General features: G+C 38.1%; 1 protein-coding gene across 2 annotated transcripts; it reads right to left on the bottom strand.

The window, feature by feature from the left end:
- Window positions 1-375: 375 nt before the first annotated feature.
- Window positions 376-16,815, bottom strand: LOC105059847 (protein FAR1-RELATED SEQUENCE 7). Of its 2 annotated transcripts, XR_002166303.3 has the most exons (9): window positions 15,373-16,815; window positions 15,076-15,153; window positions 2,233-4,285; window positions 2,019-2,140; window positions 1,852-1,926; window positions 1,718-1,777; window positions 1,296-1,410; window positions 938-996; window positions 376-836 (listed from the first exon to the last, which is right to left on the bottom strand). XR_002166303.3 is itself a non-coding variant. In XM_010943313.4 (8 exons), exons 1-7 carry the CDS (start codon window positions 16,450-16,452, stop codon window positions 1,297-1,299), a joined length of 3,582 nt encoding a protein of 1,193 aa, XP_010941615.1. In that variant the 5' UTR covers window positions 16,453-16,812; the 3' UTR covers window positions 376-836; window position 1,296. The 2 variants fall into 2 exon arrangements, 1 of the variants encoding a protein (XP_010941615.1); XM_010943313.4 differs by lacking the exon at window positions 938-996 and having other exon boundaries at window positions 15,373-16,812.
- Between the last annotated feature and the right edge of the window lie 1,979 nt (window positions 16,816-18,794).

Genomic DNA, 18,794 nt, shown 5'->3' with positions numbered 1-18,794 from the left:
TTCCTTTTCTTTCTTTCTTTTCCTTTCTTTTTTCTTTTTTTTTCCCTTCTTCCGGCTCTTTTTTTTTTTATCATTTTTTTCTTTCCTTTGTTGTTCCTTTCCTTTTTTTTCTTTTTTTTTTTTTCTCCCTTTCTTTTCTATCCTAATCTCATTTTCTCATAGGGATGAGATTGGGACAACCACAATGTCCCCACCTCACCGCAGTTTAAAACATTAGGTAATATTTTATTGCCAAGGGCGACCTTTTCAAAGAACTTGGAACGTGAAAGCATAATCCCAAAGAACAAAAATATAGGTGGTGATAGTTCTAGTTAAGCACTTGCAACTTTATCATTATATTAAAAAAATCATCAAAATGAGCTTTTTCCAAATGAATGAACAACAAAGACCATCATGCAGCCTCCGTGAGTGATCCGTCAATGAAGATGAACATCTCCAGGTACATGAGATCTGATTTATTTGTCATGAAAATAAATACAGGTTCCTGGCTACAATGAGAACCAACAATGAAGTTTATCTCTATATACAAAATACAAGCGAAAAAGCTGAAGGGCAGAACAGGGAAATCAGAGCCTTACAACTCTCGAGGGTACCTACTGATCTGTATGCCCTGATTTCTGTATCCTTTTTTTTTTTCCAGTTTTTTTTTTTTTTCGCTCCAAATATAGCTATTGCTTGCTGATTATGCACCTCTCACATTTGCTGTACAGACTTTCACCTGCGGGAGTGCCAGGTGGAGGATGTGACAAGATAAATTACAGACATCCAATAAAGAAAAACTTTTCCTTCCATGCTACAATAGACCTCCAACCAAGGTTTTGGGGATTGAAAGAGACCTGTCAATATAAGAGAAGCAAGCATACTTCATTAAACATCCTTAGAAAGCTCTGCATAAGTTAACATGGATGGAGATTTTGCTAGAGTTTTGGAAATAGACCTGTCAATGCCATCAAATGTACACTTAATTGGAATAATTGCCCAATGAGGATTCACACGCTGATAGGAATTAGTCAGAATTAGGCTTGATGTTTACAGTTATTCTGGTTTATGAATTAAAAAAAAATTTAAAAAAAAAATCTCTGCCCCCTCCACAAGCAAATTATTTGTTTAATAACTATTATTTACCGCCATAACATTATGGACAGATGGTTCTTAAATAATTCCAGTTGACCATATCAATAACAGAAATTTAAATGGTATTGGTCTCACTAAAGTGATCAAAAGAAACGATGGACCAAAGAAAGAAAAAACAAATTTGAAAGCGGATTATTGAATTATCGAATAGTGGAACATACATCATAGAAAATCCCACACCGGAATAGCACAGTGCCCTTGATCGCCACCCTGGTGGTCCAGCTGGGGATTGCTCCCGACAAATTGTAGGGCATGTATATCAGGAGCCGGGTAACCCTGCAATGCATTCTCAAAAAATTATCCAGGTTAGTACAGTGAAAATATTTGAAACTGATGCAATAAACCTAAAGGTTCGCCACAGCCTGGTGACACCACCAGACCTAGTTTACTCTTCATATCAAGTAAGAGCGCACAGGCATTCACAAAATAAGCAGACACAGCTTAAAATAATGAAAGAGGGAATGGATAGAGCATGCAAACAGGGAGATGGCAACACTTTTCAAGCAAAGGTCGCAGTGCAATACCGAAATTTTACTAAACACAAGTTAATGAAACTAGGATATTATGCCGATAACATAATGACCTGAGTCAAGTGGGCACTCCCATGGAATGGTTGCTGCTGTAAAGCAGAAGCTGGAGAATCCTGCATTATAAATAAATACATTAAAATCCAATTGACCAAAAAAATGTCAGAAACATAGTTCAATGCACACTAACCTGACCAAATTGGGTCATGGGATGAAAGCCTTGGGTTGTGCCAAGTCCAAATTGATGAGCAGTTACGTAAGGACCCTGTGACCCAGAATACATAGAGTTCTTAAACATTTAATACAATGTAAAGTATGATGTTAAGGTCCCATTTGTCTATGCAAACCAAAATTCACCTGCATAAAATGATTTGGTGCAAGGAACTGATTAGAAGGATTTCTTGGTTGAGAGGGAATGGTGTTTGGTGCTACATGAGGTTCATTGTCCCTTGGTGCAACTTCTGCCTCCTCAGGTTGACCTATGACCAATCATTTTACAAGCCAACTTAAAAGCCTACATGAACTAGTAAAAGAGGATGAACATATAAAACTCCGAAAGATTTACACAAACCTTTTCTGACTTTTTGCCTGTTGTTTATCTCCTGCTCACTTTGATGTCTGCGGCGTACGCCTCCATTATTCCTCTTTCTCCCACTAACCTTTTGGGTTTCGTTGTTTCTGTCATGGTGTACATCTCCACTCTCAATCAGATTGCTATGTTGACCCCTCGGGGCATTAGCAATGGGTGGTTTTTCAAGAAGCCTTGTTTGCAAAATTTGCTCAACTTGTTCTAGAAGGTGATCTGATTGGTTGACCATTAATGTAAATGTGTCCTCATTCACTGCAGCCCTTGCTGCAATTTTATATAATATCCGGCAAAGAGAGCTATAACGATTTGATTGAGATGTTTTAGGGTCACCATCAAGAATAAACCCATGACTCTCTCTCATGCTTCCAGCTTTAGCATCCTTTCTCCACCTCTTTAAAATATATTGTGGTGGGAGCTCTTTAATATTTCTAAAATCAAGTACTTTCAGTACATGACAACACTGAATCCCAACACGCTCGAATTTTCTGCAGCTACATATGACAGAACCATCTGATGAGTCAAACCTAAGAAAGTACTCTTTAGTTTTATCCTTGACAGTAGCCTCATAATCAGACAATGTTCCAACCTCACCACAACTATAAACCATGCAATCCATGAACAATTCAAACTCCCTTCTGAACATTTCAAACACTGCAGGTGTGTATGCATTTGCAGCCTGCCACAACAACCTCAAAGGAGGTATTCTAGGAGTACCTTGATTTGCATGATAATCAGCTTGTACTTCTGCATATCGTCGTTCCTCTACTAACATCTCATATAGTTTAAAGAATAGCGAAAGATCTTTTTCTGAGTTCAAATATTCCTTTAGCACATTACTTAAAGTTTCCTCTCGTAATGTACCCTTTATGTCTGCACAGAATACATGCCGGCTATATGCCAAAGCCCATTTCTCCCTTTCCTCATATAGTTTAGTCAACCATTCATTATCTTTGAGATTGTACTTCTCTAGCATAGAGTTCCATGCTGCAAGGAACTCCTCCTCATCCTCAAAATCATAAATACATCGGCTGAAATCATGCGCAAAATTTTCAGAACCTTCAAAGACACGGGCCAAGTGCTTGACAGCATTTTGGTATATTTGCCACCCACAAAAATGATGGGTCGTACCTGGCCACACAGCAGCTATCGCATCACTTATAACTGCACATCGATCAGTCAATATTGTTTTTGGTTGTTTTCCACTCATTGCAGTTTTGAATGTCTCGAACAACCACTTAAAAGATTCCACAGTTTCATCATACAGAAATGCTGCACCAAAGATAACAGTTTGCTTATGATGATTCATGCCAATGAATAGAGCAAATGGCCTACCATAATCATTTGCTCTATAGCTTGTGTCGAAACATACCACATCACCAAAATAATGATAATCTATCATGGACTTTGCATCCGCCCAAAAGACATTTGTCATTTGATCATATTCATCAACTTGAATGGCATAATAGAAAGAAGGATTATCACCTTTCATCTTCTGTAAGTATTCCAACAAGGCTCCTGCATCTCCTACCTGCATGTCCTTTGCACGCTTCACTCGCAGATAATTTTTATATCCAGAAGGAATCAGACAAGCCGTTTGGCAAACTCTAGGTTGAACCTTTGTTAACAGCTTCTGAGATTTTAACATCTGAATATCTAATGGGGTTGCAAGCTGATGGTTATGGTCAGGCACAAATTCAGTCACACGATATTTACCGCTCGATGTGATTTTGATAGCCATCCGTGAAAGGCAACCAGTTCTTGTCTCTGGTCTAGGTCTCTTTGCTTCATTCTTTGGGCGAAATCCCTCTCTTGAACATACATACACCCTTGATCTTGTAACATTTCTGGCAGATCTATCCCACCAACCTTTCCGGACGCTGAAACCTAGACCTCCAGCATACTTGACGTAATACTCATAAGCTTTATCTTCATTTTCAAACACCATACCAACTATTGGCACTCCTCCAGCATTTGCAACAACTTCTTCAGGCAATTCTGGTTCTTCTTCTGCCTGTTCCTCCTGTCTATTCAAGGTCTAAAGCAACTCATCAGGTTTAGGGGGGAAAACAAAGAGTTCACAAATAAAAGCATGATAGGCATTAAATATTAAGAAGTATGAATAAGATGACGGATGCAGAAAATCCCACTACTGATACATCTGAAACAACTATTTATGAACCTCTAAAATGCAACACACACACTTAACAATTAATAAACTGATGTACAAGTTAAGGTATCAATTATTTTCCAGTACAATCAAGTTCCACAACAGTATGTCAAAGATAATCACATAGACAAAATAAAAACACAGTAAAATATGGCATACACAGCAATGACTTTAGAAAAATAGCTATGCAGTATAAAGAGTTACTCTACAGGATGTACTAGGTAACCAAAAGGCATTCCTCGATGTATGGTATAGAGGCATAGTCAATATACATGGAGTTGCAGATCTTCGGCGTATCATCTTGCATTTATCTGAGAAAAAGAAAGAGGCAGAAGGTCCGTCTGAAGATCTTGACCAGATTCATCTCATAATACACATTCAGATTATTAGGCTGTATTTTCTCCAGCAACTGAATGGAACGGCCAAGGTTGCCCAAATCAAACTTGTCTTCATTTATTTACAATTACAACTTAGCAGAAAATTGATAGTTAAACACAAGCTAATTAATATGCATGGTGAGAATATGATGTGTTATGGAGACCACCAATTCCCCAACCTAGCGGAAATATCAGCCCACATTTCAAGCCCATTAATGCGATAACTGAACCCGAGGAACCGGTGTAATGGCTTATGGATCCCTTCTATATAAAGGGGGGAGAAGAGGACCCTCAAGTAAGTTCTTTGGAACAGAAACTCTCTCTTGTTCTCTCTCTCTCTTCCGATTGTTCCCTAATCTCCCGCTAACTTAACCATCAGAGGGTCCTCCGCTAGACAATCTCCAGTAAATAGACTTATGGTTGCAAGTACCAACGTGCATCTTTAGCTCGTCTTCCAACTGACCTCCAACTCGGTTGTCTATCGACCATGCCTAGAGCTCAGCACAACATTGGCCATCCATTGATGACTCGTAAATCGGGGGTTGTCCAGCTCTAGTAGAATCTCCGAGCCATTTCCTTCACCTACACAAACGTAGGCTAATATTTCCACCATCGTGGGTGCAATAATTATCCATGACAGTTACACCATCACGGGTACAATAACTGCCCATGTTTCAAGCCCATGAATGCCATAACTGAATCTAGGAAATCCGGAGTAATTGCCCATGGATCCTTGTCCATGTAAAGAGACGACAATCTCCAATAAGTGGACTTGTGATTGCAGGTACTAGTGCCCATCCTCAGCTTGTCTTCCAACCAACCTCCAGCTCAGTTGTCTACTGACCATGCCTGGAGCTAAACGGCAACAGATTGGAGCTACCACCTTGGCCATCTACCGGCGACTCGTAAACCGGAGGCTGTCCAGCTCTAATAGAATCTCTCAGACCATTTCCTTCACCCATACAAACGTGGGCCGATATTTTCTCCATCGTGGGTGCAATAATCCTCCATGACAGTTACACCATCATGGGTACATTAACTGCCCATGTTTCAGGCCCATTAATGCCATAAATGAACCAGTGGAACCCGAGGTAACGGCCCATGGATCCTCCTCTATATAAAGAGGGGAGAAGAGGACCCTTAGGTAAGTTCTTTGGGACAAAAACTCTCTCGCGTTCTCTCTTTTTCGACTGTTCTCTAAGTTCCGACTAACTTAACCATCGAAGGGTCCATCGAACAATCTTCGATAAGTGACTTATGGTTGCATATACCAGCACTCTTCCTCAGCTTGTCTTCCAACCAATGTCCAGCTCGATTCTATCGACCATGCTCAGAACTCAGCAGCAACATGATGATTAACCAATAATATAAAAGGATTCCTCGAATAGACCCATTTCTTACAATTTAAGCTATGTAGCTGAAGTGCAAGAAATTAAATATAACCAGAACTGTAACTACCAAACATTATCCCAACTATTTGGGGAAATAGCGTGCTAGAGTCTAGAGGAAGGCTAGAAACTTCGACCTTGTAATTAAGAGCCACAAGTTTTATCCCTCAACATAAGCACGTACAAGTAAATAAATATAAGAGCAAGGTAAAAGATCTCCTATATTCATGAATACAATAGGAAATTGATAGGGTAATGGTCCTATTTAGAGGCCCATAAGATATCGAACTGAATAAGAAAAACACTTCAGTATTAAACTAGAATCCAGCACATATGATGCATCTAGCAATATATAAGACTAGAACCAACATGTGATGCACATGATTAAGGAGGAAAAAGCGGGGACATGGGAGAATGACTTATGGTATAGTGAAAGGGGGAAAAACTTGCATATGTAGAGCTTTTCCTTTTTCTCTTCTCAGTGGCATTGAGACTCTAGATGTCCACCTATAGATGGCAAATCGGCTCTAAAAGTTAGGCTACAGAAAGGCAATCAGCCATGAAACAAAAAGTCTAACCATGTGGGCCTCTCTCATTAATATAGTAGAAATGAAGTATTTGATGGATCTATTGTCCCACCCAACATTGGCCTAAAGATGGGCAGGCAAAATATCATGGTTAAAGATATAGTAAATGCTAAGATGGATAGAGCCATGACATTTGATTGAGAACAACTGTGAGCGATGTAGAGACTTAAAGACAGAAAAAGAAGCACTCTAGGGTTTGGGTTATATTTAGATTATTAGGTCATGAAAAATGTAATGCACAAGAAAGGAGGCATGGATGGCGATGACCGCCTTTTATGATTAATTTTTCTTAACTGTTAATGTGGAGTAATAGGCACCTATACTTTTAGCTAGTGTTATTTTTCTCCCTAATCTTTTAAAGGAAGAGTTGGAAGAAGTGGAGATGACAATGAAAAGAAACTTTCCTTTGGTCACCATATGACTTGATGCACATATGCATCACATTGATAGGGTAAAGCTGGAATGGAACCCAATGTAATGTAAACTGAATCAAAGATCAACTAACAACAGGCTAGATCTAATTTAAGATATGATCTGAGTTCTATGTTGAATTGAAAGTTTTGAACTAATTTCTGATATTTGTCACTGAAAATCAGCAAAGGGAAACATTAGAATGTTCAGGTGGCAATTATACAAACACACTGGAGCAAACAAAGGCAATTCCTCAAGCTCAGTAGGGAGACAGAATAAAGAAGAATAAAAGGATGGAAGTAGAAGTAGACCAGATTTATCATTAATTTCATTATAACTCAAAACTTTGGAGACAGCCTTACCCATAAATATGTGGTCCATGATTTCTTCTAAAATCCTAAGAAAGATTTTTACTTATCAAATCACCTACGAAGAACGCCTAGACAGCTGGGCAAGTGTTTGAGGCTTTGAGAGAAATAATTTCTAAAAATTATTAATTGTATGTATTTCATATATAAAGAATCCAATATAGTGCACAAAAGGATAACAACAAACATCATATGGATAAATAATAAATTTCTCTAACTATTTAAGTGATGAAATAATGAAATCTTTAATTTAACAGTTAATAACCTTCCTATTAACCAATTTAAAGTATTTAAAACTAAATGGACTCGACTTCTTTTAGTCTTGCATGATTTTTTTTTTTTAACTTAAAGATATAACTAATTTAAAATATCAGTGCCTTCAATAAATCAACAACCTGAGATGAAGGAAGCCCCCAGACAACCAAGGCACAAACCTAGGCACTTGGGCAATTGCCTGGCTTAAAGGCTTGGAAAGCACCAGGAACATAGGTGTTTGGGTCGTCGAAGTGACCAGGCAAGACCACTTAGTGGCCTGGGCAGCTACAGGTGACGAACTTGATCCTGAGAAACCCAAATTTGATCGAAACCATTGGCTTAGCTAAACTAACCCTAGCCAATGTTACATGGACATAGACACAGGAATCACATTCTAATGCTTGAGACTCTGACTCGGCAAGATGAACAAGAAAAGATAGTGGATACATGGAAAAAAATTAATAAACAAATTTAAATAGATTCTTTATGATATTAAAATTTTAAAAAAAAATAAGTGGAATACTTATTAAAACATAATATTAATAAGAGTACCAATTGATTGGAAGAAATCATTTTCCTTTAAATTTCAAGATTTCAAAAACTTTTGATCTAAGATTCTTTGTTAATATTTGTACATACATGAACATCACATAGAAAGTTACAAGATTATTTACCACCCTCCTGTTGTTTCTTTACATCCGGAGCTATGTAACCTTTTTTATTTTTTAAATAAAAAGATTGTGATACTATGATACGAAAGGATATGGTGGCTTTTTCCTTAAACCTTTGCAGGCAATATAGGCAATTGGCCATTAGAAACATCATCTAGATCCTTTCTAGATAAGGGTATGGATTTGCATCACATCACTTATCTGTTCCCTTTCCCCTTGGCAAGGAAAACAAGCGGCAGAGGAGCCCTTCAATAGGGAGACAGAGGGAGGTAGCATTGATGTCACATTCTTTTGTTTATTCTCATCCCTTAAGCAACAATCAGGAAGCAGCCTTCACTCCCTTGCCTATCCTTCATGTCTCTCCCTCTCGGATTTGGCAGGAAGCTGTTGGACTCACCTTCAAGAGTCTAATTCTTCGCAACACCTAAAATCATGAAAATGTTGTATGTGGTGCATATTCCATGTGTTTCACATGTATAAGCTCAAGGACATGTGTCGACATCATATTTCAAAGTCAGACTCATGTGTCCCAGTAACACCAATCCTATACCTCAAACTAAAATGACATTTTTATATCCCAACCACATCATGAGACCTCCAAAAAATAAAATAACTTGGTACATATGTCCACTATGTGGGCATGGCATCTCCAATAGACATGTATTCAAGAAAATTTATATTTATGATTATACCAAAAATAAGGGGAAAATCCAAAACTTAATTTTAAACTTAAAGCTCATCTAATCCTAAACCATTAACTTTACAGCATAATGGCTCCATTAAAGAATCTCAGCTTTAACCTAACTAGCCATGTGATGCTAGGTGTTAAATGCACCTTTAAAACAAAAGAAATGAAAAGGATGGCGATGAGATCAATTGTAGCGAGGCAAAAACCCCACTACCACATGTATGACATGAGATGTCAGAGCTTAAATGGTGGCAACAGTGAATCCACGTATTGATTAGCTTCCAATGAAGACGGATGATTGTTGGAGGAGGCGTAGTGGGTGGGTCTCTCTCTTCCAAGGCTGAATCACCACCTTGGACAGCCATTCCAAGGATACAGCTCTCACATACTCACCCACAAACCCTAGCAATACCAAAAGGGAGGAGGGAGAGCATAGAGAGAAGAGGTGGCAATAATTCACCAATTCAATAACTTAATTACCAGGACACCCAAGGAGCCCCAAGAAGTATTTACAGTACCATAGAAACTCTCGGAACCCTTTCCAAGTTAGGCTTTCTCCAAGTCTAATATAACTTAAAATTTCCCAGTAACATCAAAAATTCTCAAAAAGGGAAGTTTAGTAACATCAAAACTTCCTAAAGTTCACATAGATAAACTCCTAAATAGATAATTGGTGCCCAATGTGGGGCAATGCTCAATATGGGACTCAAACCGATGTGTCACCATGTCAACCCTAGATACTTCAGCATCACCATGTCTGGCAAGTCCTCAATAAGGATGGTACAAATTGTGAATCATGATGTTCATCCCCAAACAATGAGATTGTCTCTTACCTTTTGCAGTATGAATTTACTTCAAGTATGCTGATATATAAATTTTAAGTCTATTATGAAGAATATGGAAAAAATTGGACCTTAACGGTTTAAAACCAAACTGGACTAGCTGATTGAACCCCTTGAACTGTCAATCAGCTAAGGCTGCAGTGCGAATTAACCTCTGAAGCTTTTTTATAAAAATATTATAATTTATGAGAACCGCTCAAACAGACAGTTAACCAATGACCAGCTAAACAATTCTGATTTTCAATGAACCAACTAGTAGTCCATTGACACAAATCCTCACTTCTCACCAAATCTTTTTTTTTTTTTTTTTTTTGATAAGCAGAGCATTCATACAAATCTAATATGAATACAACCAAAAAGATCAAAAAACAAGATGTCATGGAATGGTCCTGGAGCCATCCCCATGTCTGTCCATAGCACGTCTGCATAATGCTCCGCAACAAAAAATGTCACCCAACCAGCAATGCTATTCATCTCTCAAAAGACATGCTTGATTTCAAGAGCAATGCTCCCCATCAACAGCCTCGAAATATCCTACAGGAGAGGATGAGTGGCGTCCCCCTTCGCATGCCCCTGAATTTATCCCACCACCATGGTTGAGTCTCCTTCAATGACGAGATGATCGGCTCCTAGCATTTACCTCGCATATGCAATTCAGCCCATGTAGCTTGCAACTCCGCTCCCGAAACGGTGGGCTCAAATAAATGAACCCCATCAGTAGCCACAAGTTTGGAATCTGGCCCACGAATCACAAACCTAGTGCCTCCTCTACTGCTGGTGACACTGCCATCGAAATTGACCTTGAGGTAGGTTAAGAGTGAAGGCCCCCAGGAGATGAAAATCCTACTGGTCGCTACATAAGGAAAAAGAAAATCCCAAACATCCGAAGTCCTAACATTACCTCTGACAACGAGAGGTAAATGATCTCGACCACCTGAGTCATAGCTCTCTCCAGAACAAAGCTCACCAGGCATCTCCTAAACTCAAAAACAAGGCTATTCCTAGTCAACTAGATGTGACAAGCAATATAAGTAGCTCAAATACCTACCAATCTGATAGCCTCACCAATTCCTTCAGGTACGGTTCCCCACATCACCTTGAGAGAAGCCACTCTTCTCTCCATGACACCTTAACAACTTAGATCTAAGGCCAACCTCAAGCCAAACCTCTCTTTTCCCCTTGAAATTGACTTGGCATCGTGGTGGCCAGCAAAGACAGTAAATAGTAGATGGGCATCAAAAAGACTGTGAGTCCAACCCTCACTCCAAGACACCTTTCGTGCTATTTCTCATATAAGAATATGATGATTGGGAAGAGGGGTATGGCTTCATTTTGGGCTCTACAAACATAGAAAAACAGAATATGGTTGGACAGGAAAGGGGAAGAGCATGCTCAGATGATTAGGATGGGTTATTTTGGCAAAGTTATCAGCATCAATAGGGCAAGGGTCTCTAAGGTGAGAATGGAGTTTTCTCTAATGAAATTTTAAATGATGGTAGAGTAGTAATTTGGCAGGAGCACAAGGGTAGAGTGTGACAGTATATTTTCAGAGATGTAAGATTGGGAATTCAATGGATAAGAACTATGCATCCATAAAGAGACTTATAGGGGAAGGACTTAGTGGTTTCTTTGATTTCTTCTTTGAAAAAGGGAACCTTTGAATGAGGAGGTGGGCATACATGGATCAGTCTGTAAACAAACTTAGCTTGCCACTTTATGACAATGTGTCAATTGCATGAGAAGATATCATGATATCATGCATTACAGTTAACTTATGTGTGAACATAAAAGGTACCGAAAATTGCTATCAATGTGATGATGAAAATTAGAAGTTTTTAATATTTTTTATATACTTCTATTATATGTTCTTATACTTTTATTAATAATTAACACATACATTATGTAATGATGACATCATAGTTCATCTCCAATTGATCCAACATTTGAACTAGTGACCCTTACCCGGTCATTTTTCCAGTTCAGAGAACAATTCAGATTTTAAAGCATTAGTAGGCCTCACTCAGTCACTCATATTTTCATGTGATTTCCACATGGCAGAAATGTCACGTGAATATTCCTCATGACATAAGCTTATAAATACAACTCAACTCAAAGACAATTCTCTCATAATATATGAAGGAAACTGAAGCAAAATATATACATAACTAAATCCTAAGGTTCACAATATGATACTACCCACTGATGCTCAAATGTAAGCGTGCTCCTTAGAAAAACTTAAACTATGGATATTTGCAAAAATATGATTTGTATATATACATCATGTTCATAATAACGTACATATTGATAATTTTTACAGCATGTCACATAATTAATAGAATAGGTGGACTAAGCAAGCAGGCCACCTAACCTATGTAAAAACAAACTCCAAATAATTTAAGCTGGTTAAAGCATCTATAAGTTCCATACCACATCATTAACATGCATGGTGATTGGTGCTGAGGTGCCACCACCATAACACACAGGTATCTCGACACAATGTATCACCCCATCATTCGAAATTTGAACACTTAATACCTAGGTGGCACAATATTGTTGCATATGGTAGATGATAACTGCAACACTTAATATGTGCTGAAATAGTCAATGACAATCAAATCCAATTATCAGTAAGATTTGTTACCTTTTGTAATGATATTGGCTTGGTATGAGGATTATTGGCATTTTACGGAGATAACATTGCAAATCCAAGAGATATTTAAAATATAACTTGCATGATAGGCAAATGGAAAATCGAGATATGATAATTTTAATAAAAGAAGATTTATATATTTGGTCATAGGGCTGAAAACGGATCGGATACGTATCAAATACTAGCATATCCATATCCATATTTATTTTATTTAACAAATACAGATACGGATACAGATATTAATCGGAGGCAAAAATTCATGTCCATATTTGTTCTAAATAGATATGGATATAAATCGAATACTGAAAATATGGATATAAATACGGATATAAGTCGAATGATTAAACTTTATAACCACAGAACCAAAGATATTACTAAATGGATGATAAATCAATAATATGATAATGTGGTCATTTATTTTTCTTAAAAATTCATAAGCGCTATATAAAATTAAATAAGATTATAAATGGAATCGGATATTTGGATACAGATCAAATAGTTGCATATCCATATCCATTTTTCTTTAACAAAAATGGATACAAATACAGATATTAGTCGGATGCTCAAATTTGTATCTTTATCCGGATAGATTCAGATACGAAAATGGATATGGATAGATATTATCTAATCCACTTTTACCCTTATTTGGTCTTCATCTAACTAAAGCCATCAAAAATATATTCCAATAGCATCAATGCTTTAAAAGATGCACTTATGAACAGTGAAACTCTAATTTTACCTGAATTCATATAACAAAAAAAAAATCCAGTTTACACTCTAGCTGGGACTCCTTTAGTAATTCTAACACAAAGCATGATTTTTTTTAAACTAATCTAACCTAGTTAATGCAGTTAAATAATGAATCTTATATCTCAATCTAACTGAATATTTTACTGATGACTCCAATAATCAAAATATGATTCATCAAGATTTTGTAATGGTTGTGCAATCAGACCACAATATGTTTAAGGACTGGAGTTGAATACCTGGAAAATGCAATCTAAGATTAGAGAATATATCATCAAACTCGAAACCATGAAATGGAGGAGCAAACCCTCCTAGGTTCTCTTAGGCCTGGAAGAGAAGTCTTGAAGGATAGGAATTATTACTAGGACAAGGATGAGGAACTGTCATCATCTCCAAGAAACATTTTATGAGACACAGGCTATAAACATGAAAGTGCAGAAGCCAAACTCAAGAATTATCTCCTCTCGCTCTTGGGATCCTACAATCCGCAATATGAATCTTACAATCGGATCTTGATCATGCTACATGTTGAATGATTCCTTGGATCCCAAGATCCCACTTGGTTATGTTATTCACAAATTGGACTATATGGAAATTCCATTTTCTATAATTTATTTCAATTTTCAGAGTTTTGAATAACTTTTGCATCACTAATAAGCCTCTAGCACATATTATTCATTGTCCATTTGGGTTTTTATTTCTAAGATGATATGAAAAGAAATTTAAGCACAAGAAGCTAAAAGTGAATTGTCAAATTCCAACCATCATTTGTAAAAGAATCAGAGCAATATTCTGCCTTAAAAGAAATTGAAGTAATATATTTGAAGGGACGAATCATGTTTCATGAGCACATTTAAAATTATGTATTACTTTGTTAGTACGAATATTAAACTCACTTTTATGATGCCTTATAAAGTTCAATGTCAAAGAAGAAAGAAGCAACCATACCTTCTCTTACACACAAATGAAGTATGCTTGCATATCAAATGATGATAATGATGGAAATATGGTCAATCATTTGTATTTATCCAGGTCTCTGTTAGCATATATACATTTGTTCATCAAGCCACCAAATAGACCAATATGATGAAAATAAATAGAACATATGAGAGTAAAATAATTAGTCTAGTAGTCATACATGTAGTAGAGATTTTAATATGTGTGTGAAATCACTTCAATACTTTATCCATGATTATTTGATGCTTGTTCAAGTTAGCTGTCATTTGCCACTTGTATATGAAAGTATACACTGTCAAGTACCTTGTGTTAGTTTATAGCTTACTATTCAAAGAATTTCATTTGGTATATATTTTAAACCAACTGCTATAGCCTAATATCATTATCAGCAACAGCATGCAAATCCAAGAAGCTTCATAGTGTTTGATTTTTTTAATATGCCAAAATAGTCATTCTAATAAAGTTGACCATTCTTCACTATAAAAGCAATCTTGATTTCTATATTTAAAAAGAAAAAGGGTTACCCACAGGTATTCTAACATGCCAATGCAAAGCATGGCACAACATAATATTAGGTAATCTACTTTTTGGCATGAATCATATGAAAGGTTTAAGTGACATGAAGGTGAGAAAGAGGGAGATGGTAAACATTTCTCTCAAATTTCTGATGTATCACATACACTTTAGATTTAAGACTTCCAGAAGAACAAATAGTACCTGCATCTCTTCTTTACTAAGAAATTTCCCTCCAACACCTCGCTGCCTTCTTTCTGCCAAAGCTTGCCGGGAAGGAATCTGTAGAAATGCATACATGAGCTAGCCAATCAAATAACAAAATTTTAACAAAACAGAGTTACATCCAATGCATATTTAATAAGCATTCCTAAGATCTTGTAGAGACAGAACCTAATCTTCATTCATTAAACAAAATTCCATATGACCAAGATAACTTTTTCCATCCCCCTAACACAGTGCATCTGTTCTCAATAGGCAGTACGAAATTGGATAAATTACCTTAATGGATCTATCCACAGCTTGTCTATTGCTCCTCTTCTGCATGTACTTGAGAATTATATCCCTCCTCTCCTCATGGGTGTAACGAGACACTCGTATCCCAAGCTCTCTCAGCAACCGAGATTGAGCTGGATTCGATACCAAAGGTACCTTCCCACCATCCTGCCCCTTGCCAACTGCAGCTGAGTCCTTTCTTGAATTGATCTCTGTTGCTGGTTCTTTTGGCATCATATCCTTCTCCGCCAAAACTGCTCCTTTTTTCAGCTGACCACTCTGGACCTCCCCGCCATGCTCATCACCCACTGCCCCTGCCCTCTCGGTCGAGCTCTCAACCTGGATTACCTCTACCACCTCACCATGTTTCTGAGCTTCTTTTGCATCTTTTTGGGCTCTCTTCTTATAAGGACCACGCTTCCTCTTCCTCGCAGCACCATCGGCAGCATTTCCATAGGGAGGGTAACTCCCCTTCGAGCATAAGAACCTCTGCATGATTAAAATCCGATTACCCCTCGACCGCTTCCCGGAGCCCGACTGTGCCTTGAACCCCATCTTCTCACCGTAAGTACTATAGTATGCCTTCGCCGCCGAGATGGAATCGAACTCCATGTCGACCCTCGGCACCAGCCCGCCGCCGGCGAGCGCTCCGGCAGGGTCCGGTGGCGGCTCGAGCTGGTGGGTGTGCTCCAACACGACTCTTGACACAGCCCACCTCCCGCTCTCCTTCCTTACCACCTCCATCATCGCCCGGCACCTCTCCTCCCCCGCCGCCCCGCCGCCGGTGGCGCCGGACGCTGCGGCCCCTCCCTGCCGCATGTAGAGGTAGTTCCGCATGATGTAGGCCACCCGGAGGGCGTACTCGTTATGGAGCATCTTCCCGGCCGGCGGCGGGCCATCCTCCTTGGGGTCCTCAGCCGATGGCGGGGCCAACTCGCCTGGATCGATCGCCGCCGGCTCTTGAGGTCTCTCCTCCGTTTCAGCTCTTTCTTCAGGGGGGCCCTCCTCTTCCGGCTCTCCATCTCCTTCCTTCGGCTCACCCTCCTTCTTCGCTGCCTCCTCCGTGATCTCAGAGATCAGCACCATGGGGGTGGAATTCGAGGGAGATCGAACGGAATCGAAACCCTACCTTGAAAAAAATCTAAGCTTTTTGAAGAATCTGAGAGCGGGAAGGAAATTTTTTTTTGGGGGGAATCCTAGAACGGTGGATCGTGATCGACGGGGAAGTGCGGGTAGAGTCGGAAGGCAGGGGACGGTCGGGTGCTTCGCCCGGGAGGCGGGGGCGAGCGGCGGGACGAACTGGGGGCTGAGGAGCGGATCACCGTGGAACAAGAGAGTTGGGTCGGGACTCGAGTGGAGGGGCGACACGTACCCATGGCGGCTTGGGACCCACGGGTAGTACGTTTTATCTTGGTGGCGTAATGAGGCACGTGAATCTGGGTACGTGTCGGGAGGCGACTGGTATCTGCTGCTGTGATCAGTTTTTTGGTGGCTGGGGGAAGGAAGATGAGCCATTTGAACCAGACTGCCCACCAAGAATATCCCCAGACCTGCATGGACCCTCCTAGCTTTGGCACGACATCTAAAGAACTGTTTGAACATTCTCAAAAAGAATTAGACTGCTCATTTAAGCATGGCTCCACCAACCAAACATCTTCCAATCAAATTATGAGGAAAGAAAAAAAAAAATTATAAATTTTTTTTTTCTTTCTACAACCCAAAAGTTGAAATTTTGACAAGCCCTTAAAAAATGCAAGCAATTGGCCAACAAAATCAATTTCCATATAATTTTTAGTCCAATCTTATAAAAATATCCAAACAAATCCGAAATTATAATTTTACTCTATGTTTCTCAATAGCTAGGTCTAGATACCTTTTGGGAACTTGTAGGTGATAAGTAGCATTTTATGTACAGTGAGAAGTACCTCGAATGCCCATTTTATGGGCTCAAAACAAATTCAATCATCAAGCTGAGCTGATCAGCTTGATCAGTCCTAGGCGTAATTAAATTCAGTTTGAAGTCAATTTCAATCATGAAAATTGGTATCAAGCTTGGTTTACTAAGCACTATTTTGAGCTTAGTTTTAATTTAATTTCGAACCAAGCTACACTTGAGTCTTATTGAAAAATCCAAATCGAGTAAGAAATTAATTCAAGTTTGTTTTTCAAGCTTGAACCAAACATGAAGACAAGCTTGAATCAAGTTTGATTACAAGCTCCATTCTTTCTTTTGAAGATTCGAAGAGATTGAGGGCTAACGTCAATTGGAATCAAATTGAACACTCGGCCATTAATCAAGGGAAGATACGATTTGAGTAACTACTTGCTATTATAGAAGAAATTCTTTTTATAGATTCATTGATGAGTTTAAAAAATGCTTTGCAAGATTTGCAATGTTTAAAAACAAAGGCATGGATTCATATCATATTTATCTGTAGGTAGAACACTTAGCAACTATTCATAGTTGTGATCTATACAATAAGAGTAATAACATCTATTCTCGTATTCTTTATGAGATAATGGGAAAATTTTGAGTGAAACCATCTCCAAAGAGAAATGTGATTCTCCCAAAATGTTTTTTACTTGCATACGAAATTAAATTTTATATAAGATCTTTAACTGCTTGATCAATTGCATCAAAGGCAAAACAACTTGTCAGTGATCTCTATCTCATGTAACTATCATGGTTGCTTGAATAATTTGACTTTTTAATATAGTTATAAAGTTTCTAGAGATTTATTTTCTAATCCATTGATCATATATGGACAATAAATTTTCTATTTCTTTATTGCATGAAACAAATGCTTGATTAAAAAAAAAAAATCAAAGTTTGAACTTCAATTCACAATGCAATATTCTTGAACAACCAAACAATTCATGTGTCTCATGATTCAATTCATCAAAAATTAGTCTACTTCCTAGTATTTCATTTTCATTTGAAGAGAGGAAAGTTCTTTAAACTTTGACCATTCTCAACTAATTTTGCTTAAATATATATCAACGCTAAATTTTTAAATTGATTTGATGAGGTATTAGTCAATATTTTAGCATTTGATCTCCTCAAACATTTTTTGTAATCATTTGAAGGTACCTCTCATTATTTATTTAATAACTTTTTTTAGGTTACTTTGTATCAAAAATATTTTTTTTAGATTACTATTTCATAAGATTTTAAGATTTGTTGGAAACATATGCCTTAATCGGGAATTAATCACACCCCCAACCCTGAGTTTAAATATTGGGAACGTGAGCAGCTGCCACATACTTACAGGAAACTATCTCGATAGGTATCTAGGGTATTTGCCTGTTAATAAAATAACTTAATCTATAGTTTATACAATTTATATATAAGAGACAGTAAATATCAGAGTACCCAATAGATCCAAATGTTCACATATGATGTCATACTACCAAACATCCTATCCGAA

This window comes from Elaeis guineensis, chromosome 10, assembly GCF_000442705.2.
Source record: "Elaeis guineensis isolate ETL-2024a chromosome 10, EG11, whole genome shotgun sequence".
In the NCBI taxonomy this organism is placed as follows: domain Eukaryota; kingdom Viridiplantae; phylum Streptophyta; class Magnoliopsida; order Arecales; family Arecaceae; genus Elaeis; species Elaeis guineensis.
Note: the sequence above shows the minus strand (reverse complement) of the source record. Positions and strands in the feature narration are given on the sequence as shown.

Excerpts from the sequence above, each read along its gene's own strand:
- LOC105059847 (XM_010943313.4), bottom strand. The coding sequence starts at position 16,452 with ATGGTGCTGATCTCTGAGATCACGGAGGAGGCAGCGAAGAAGGAGGGT. Across the intron at positions 1,927-2,018 it reads CACCAAATCATTTTATGCAG|GGTCCTTACGTAACTGCTCA; the intron begins GTGAATTTTGGT and ends TCTGGGTCACAG. Across the intron at positions 1,778-1,851 it reads CCATGACCCAATTTGGTCAG|GATTCTCCAGCTTCTGCTTT; the intron begins GTTAGTGTGCAT and ends TTTATAATGCAG.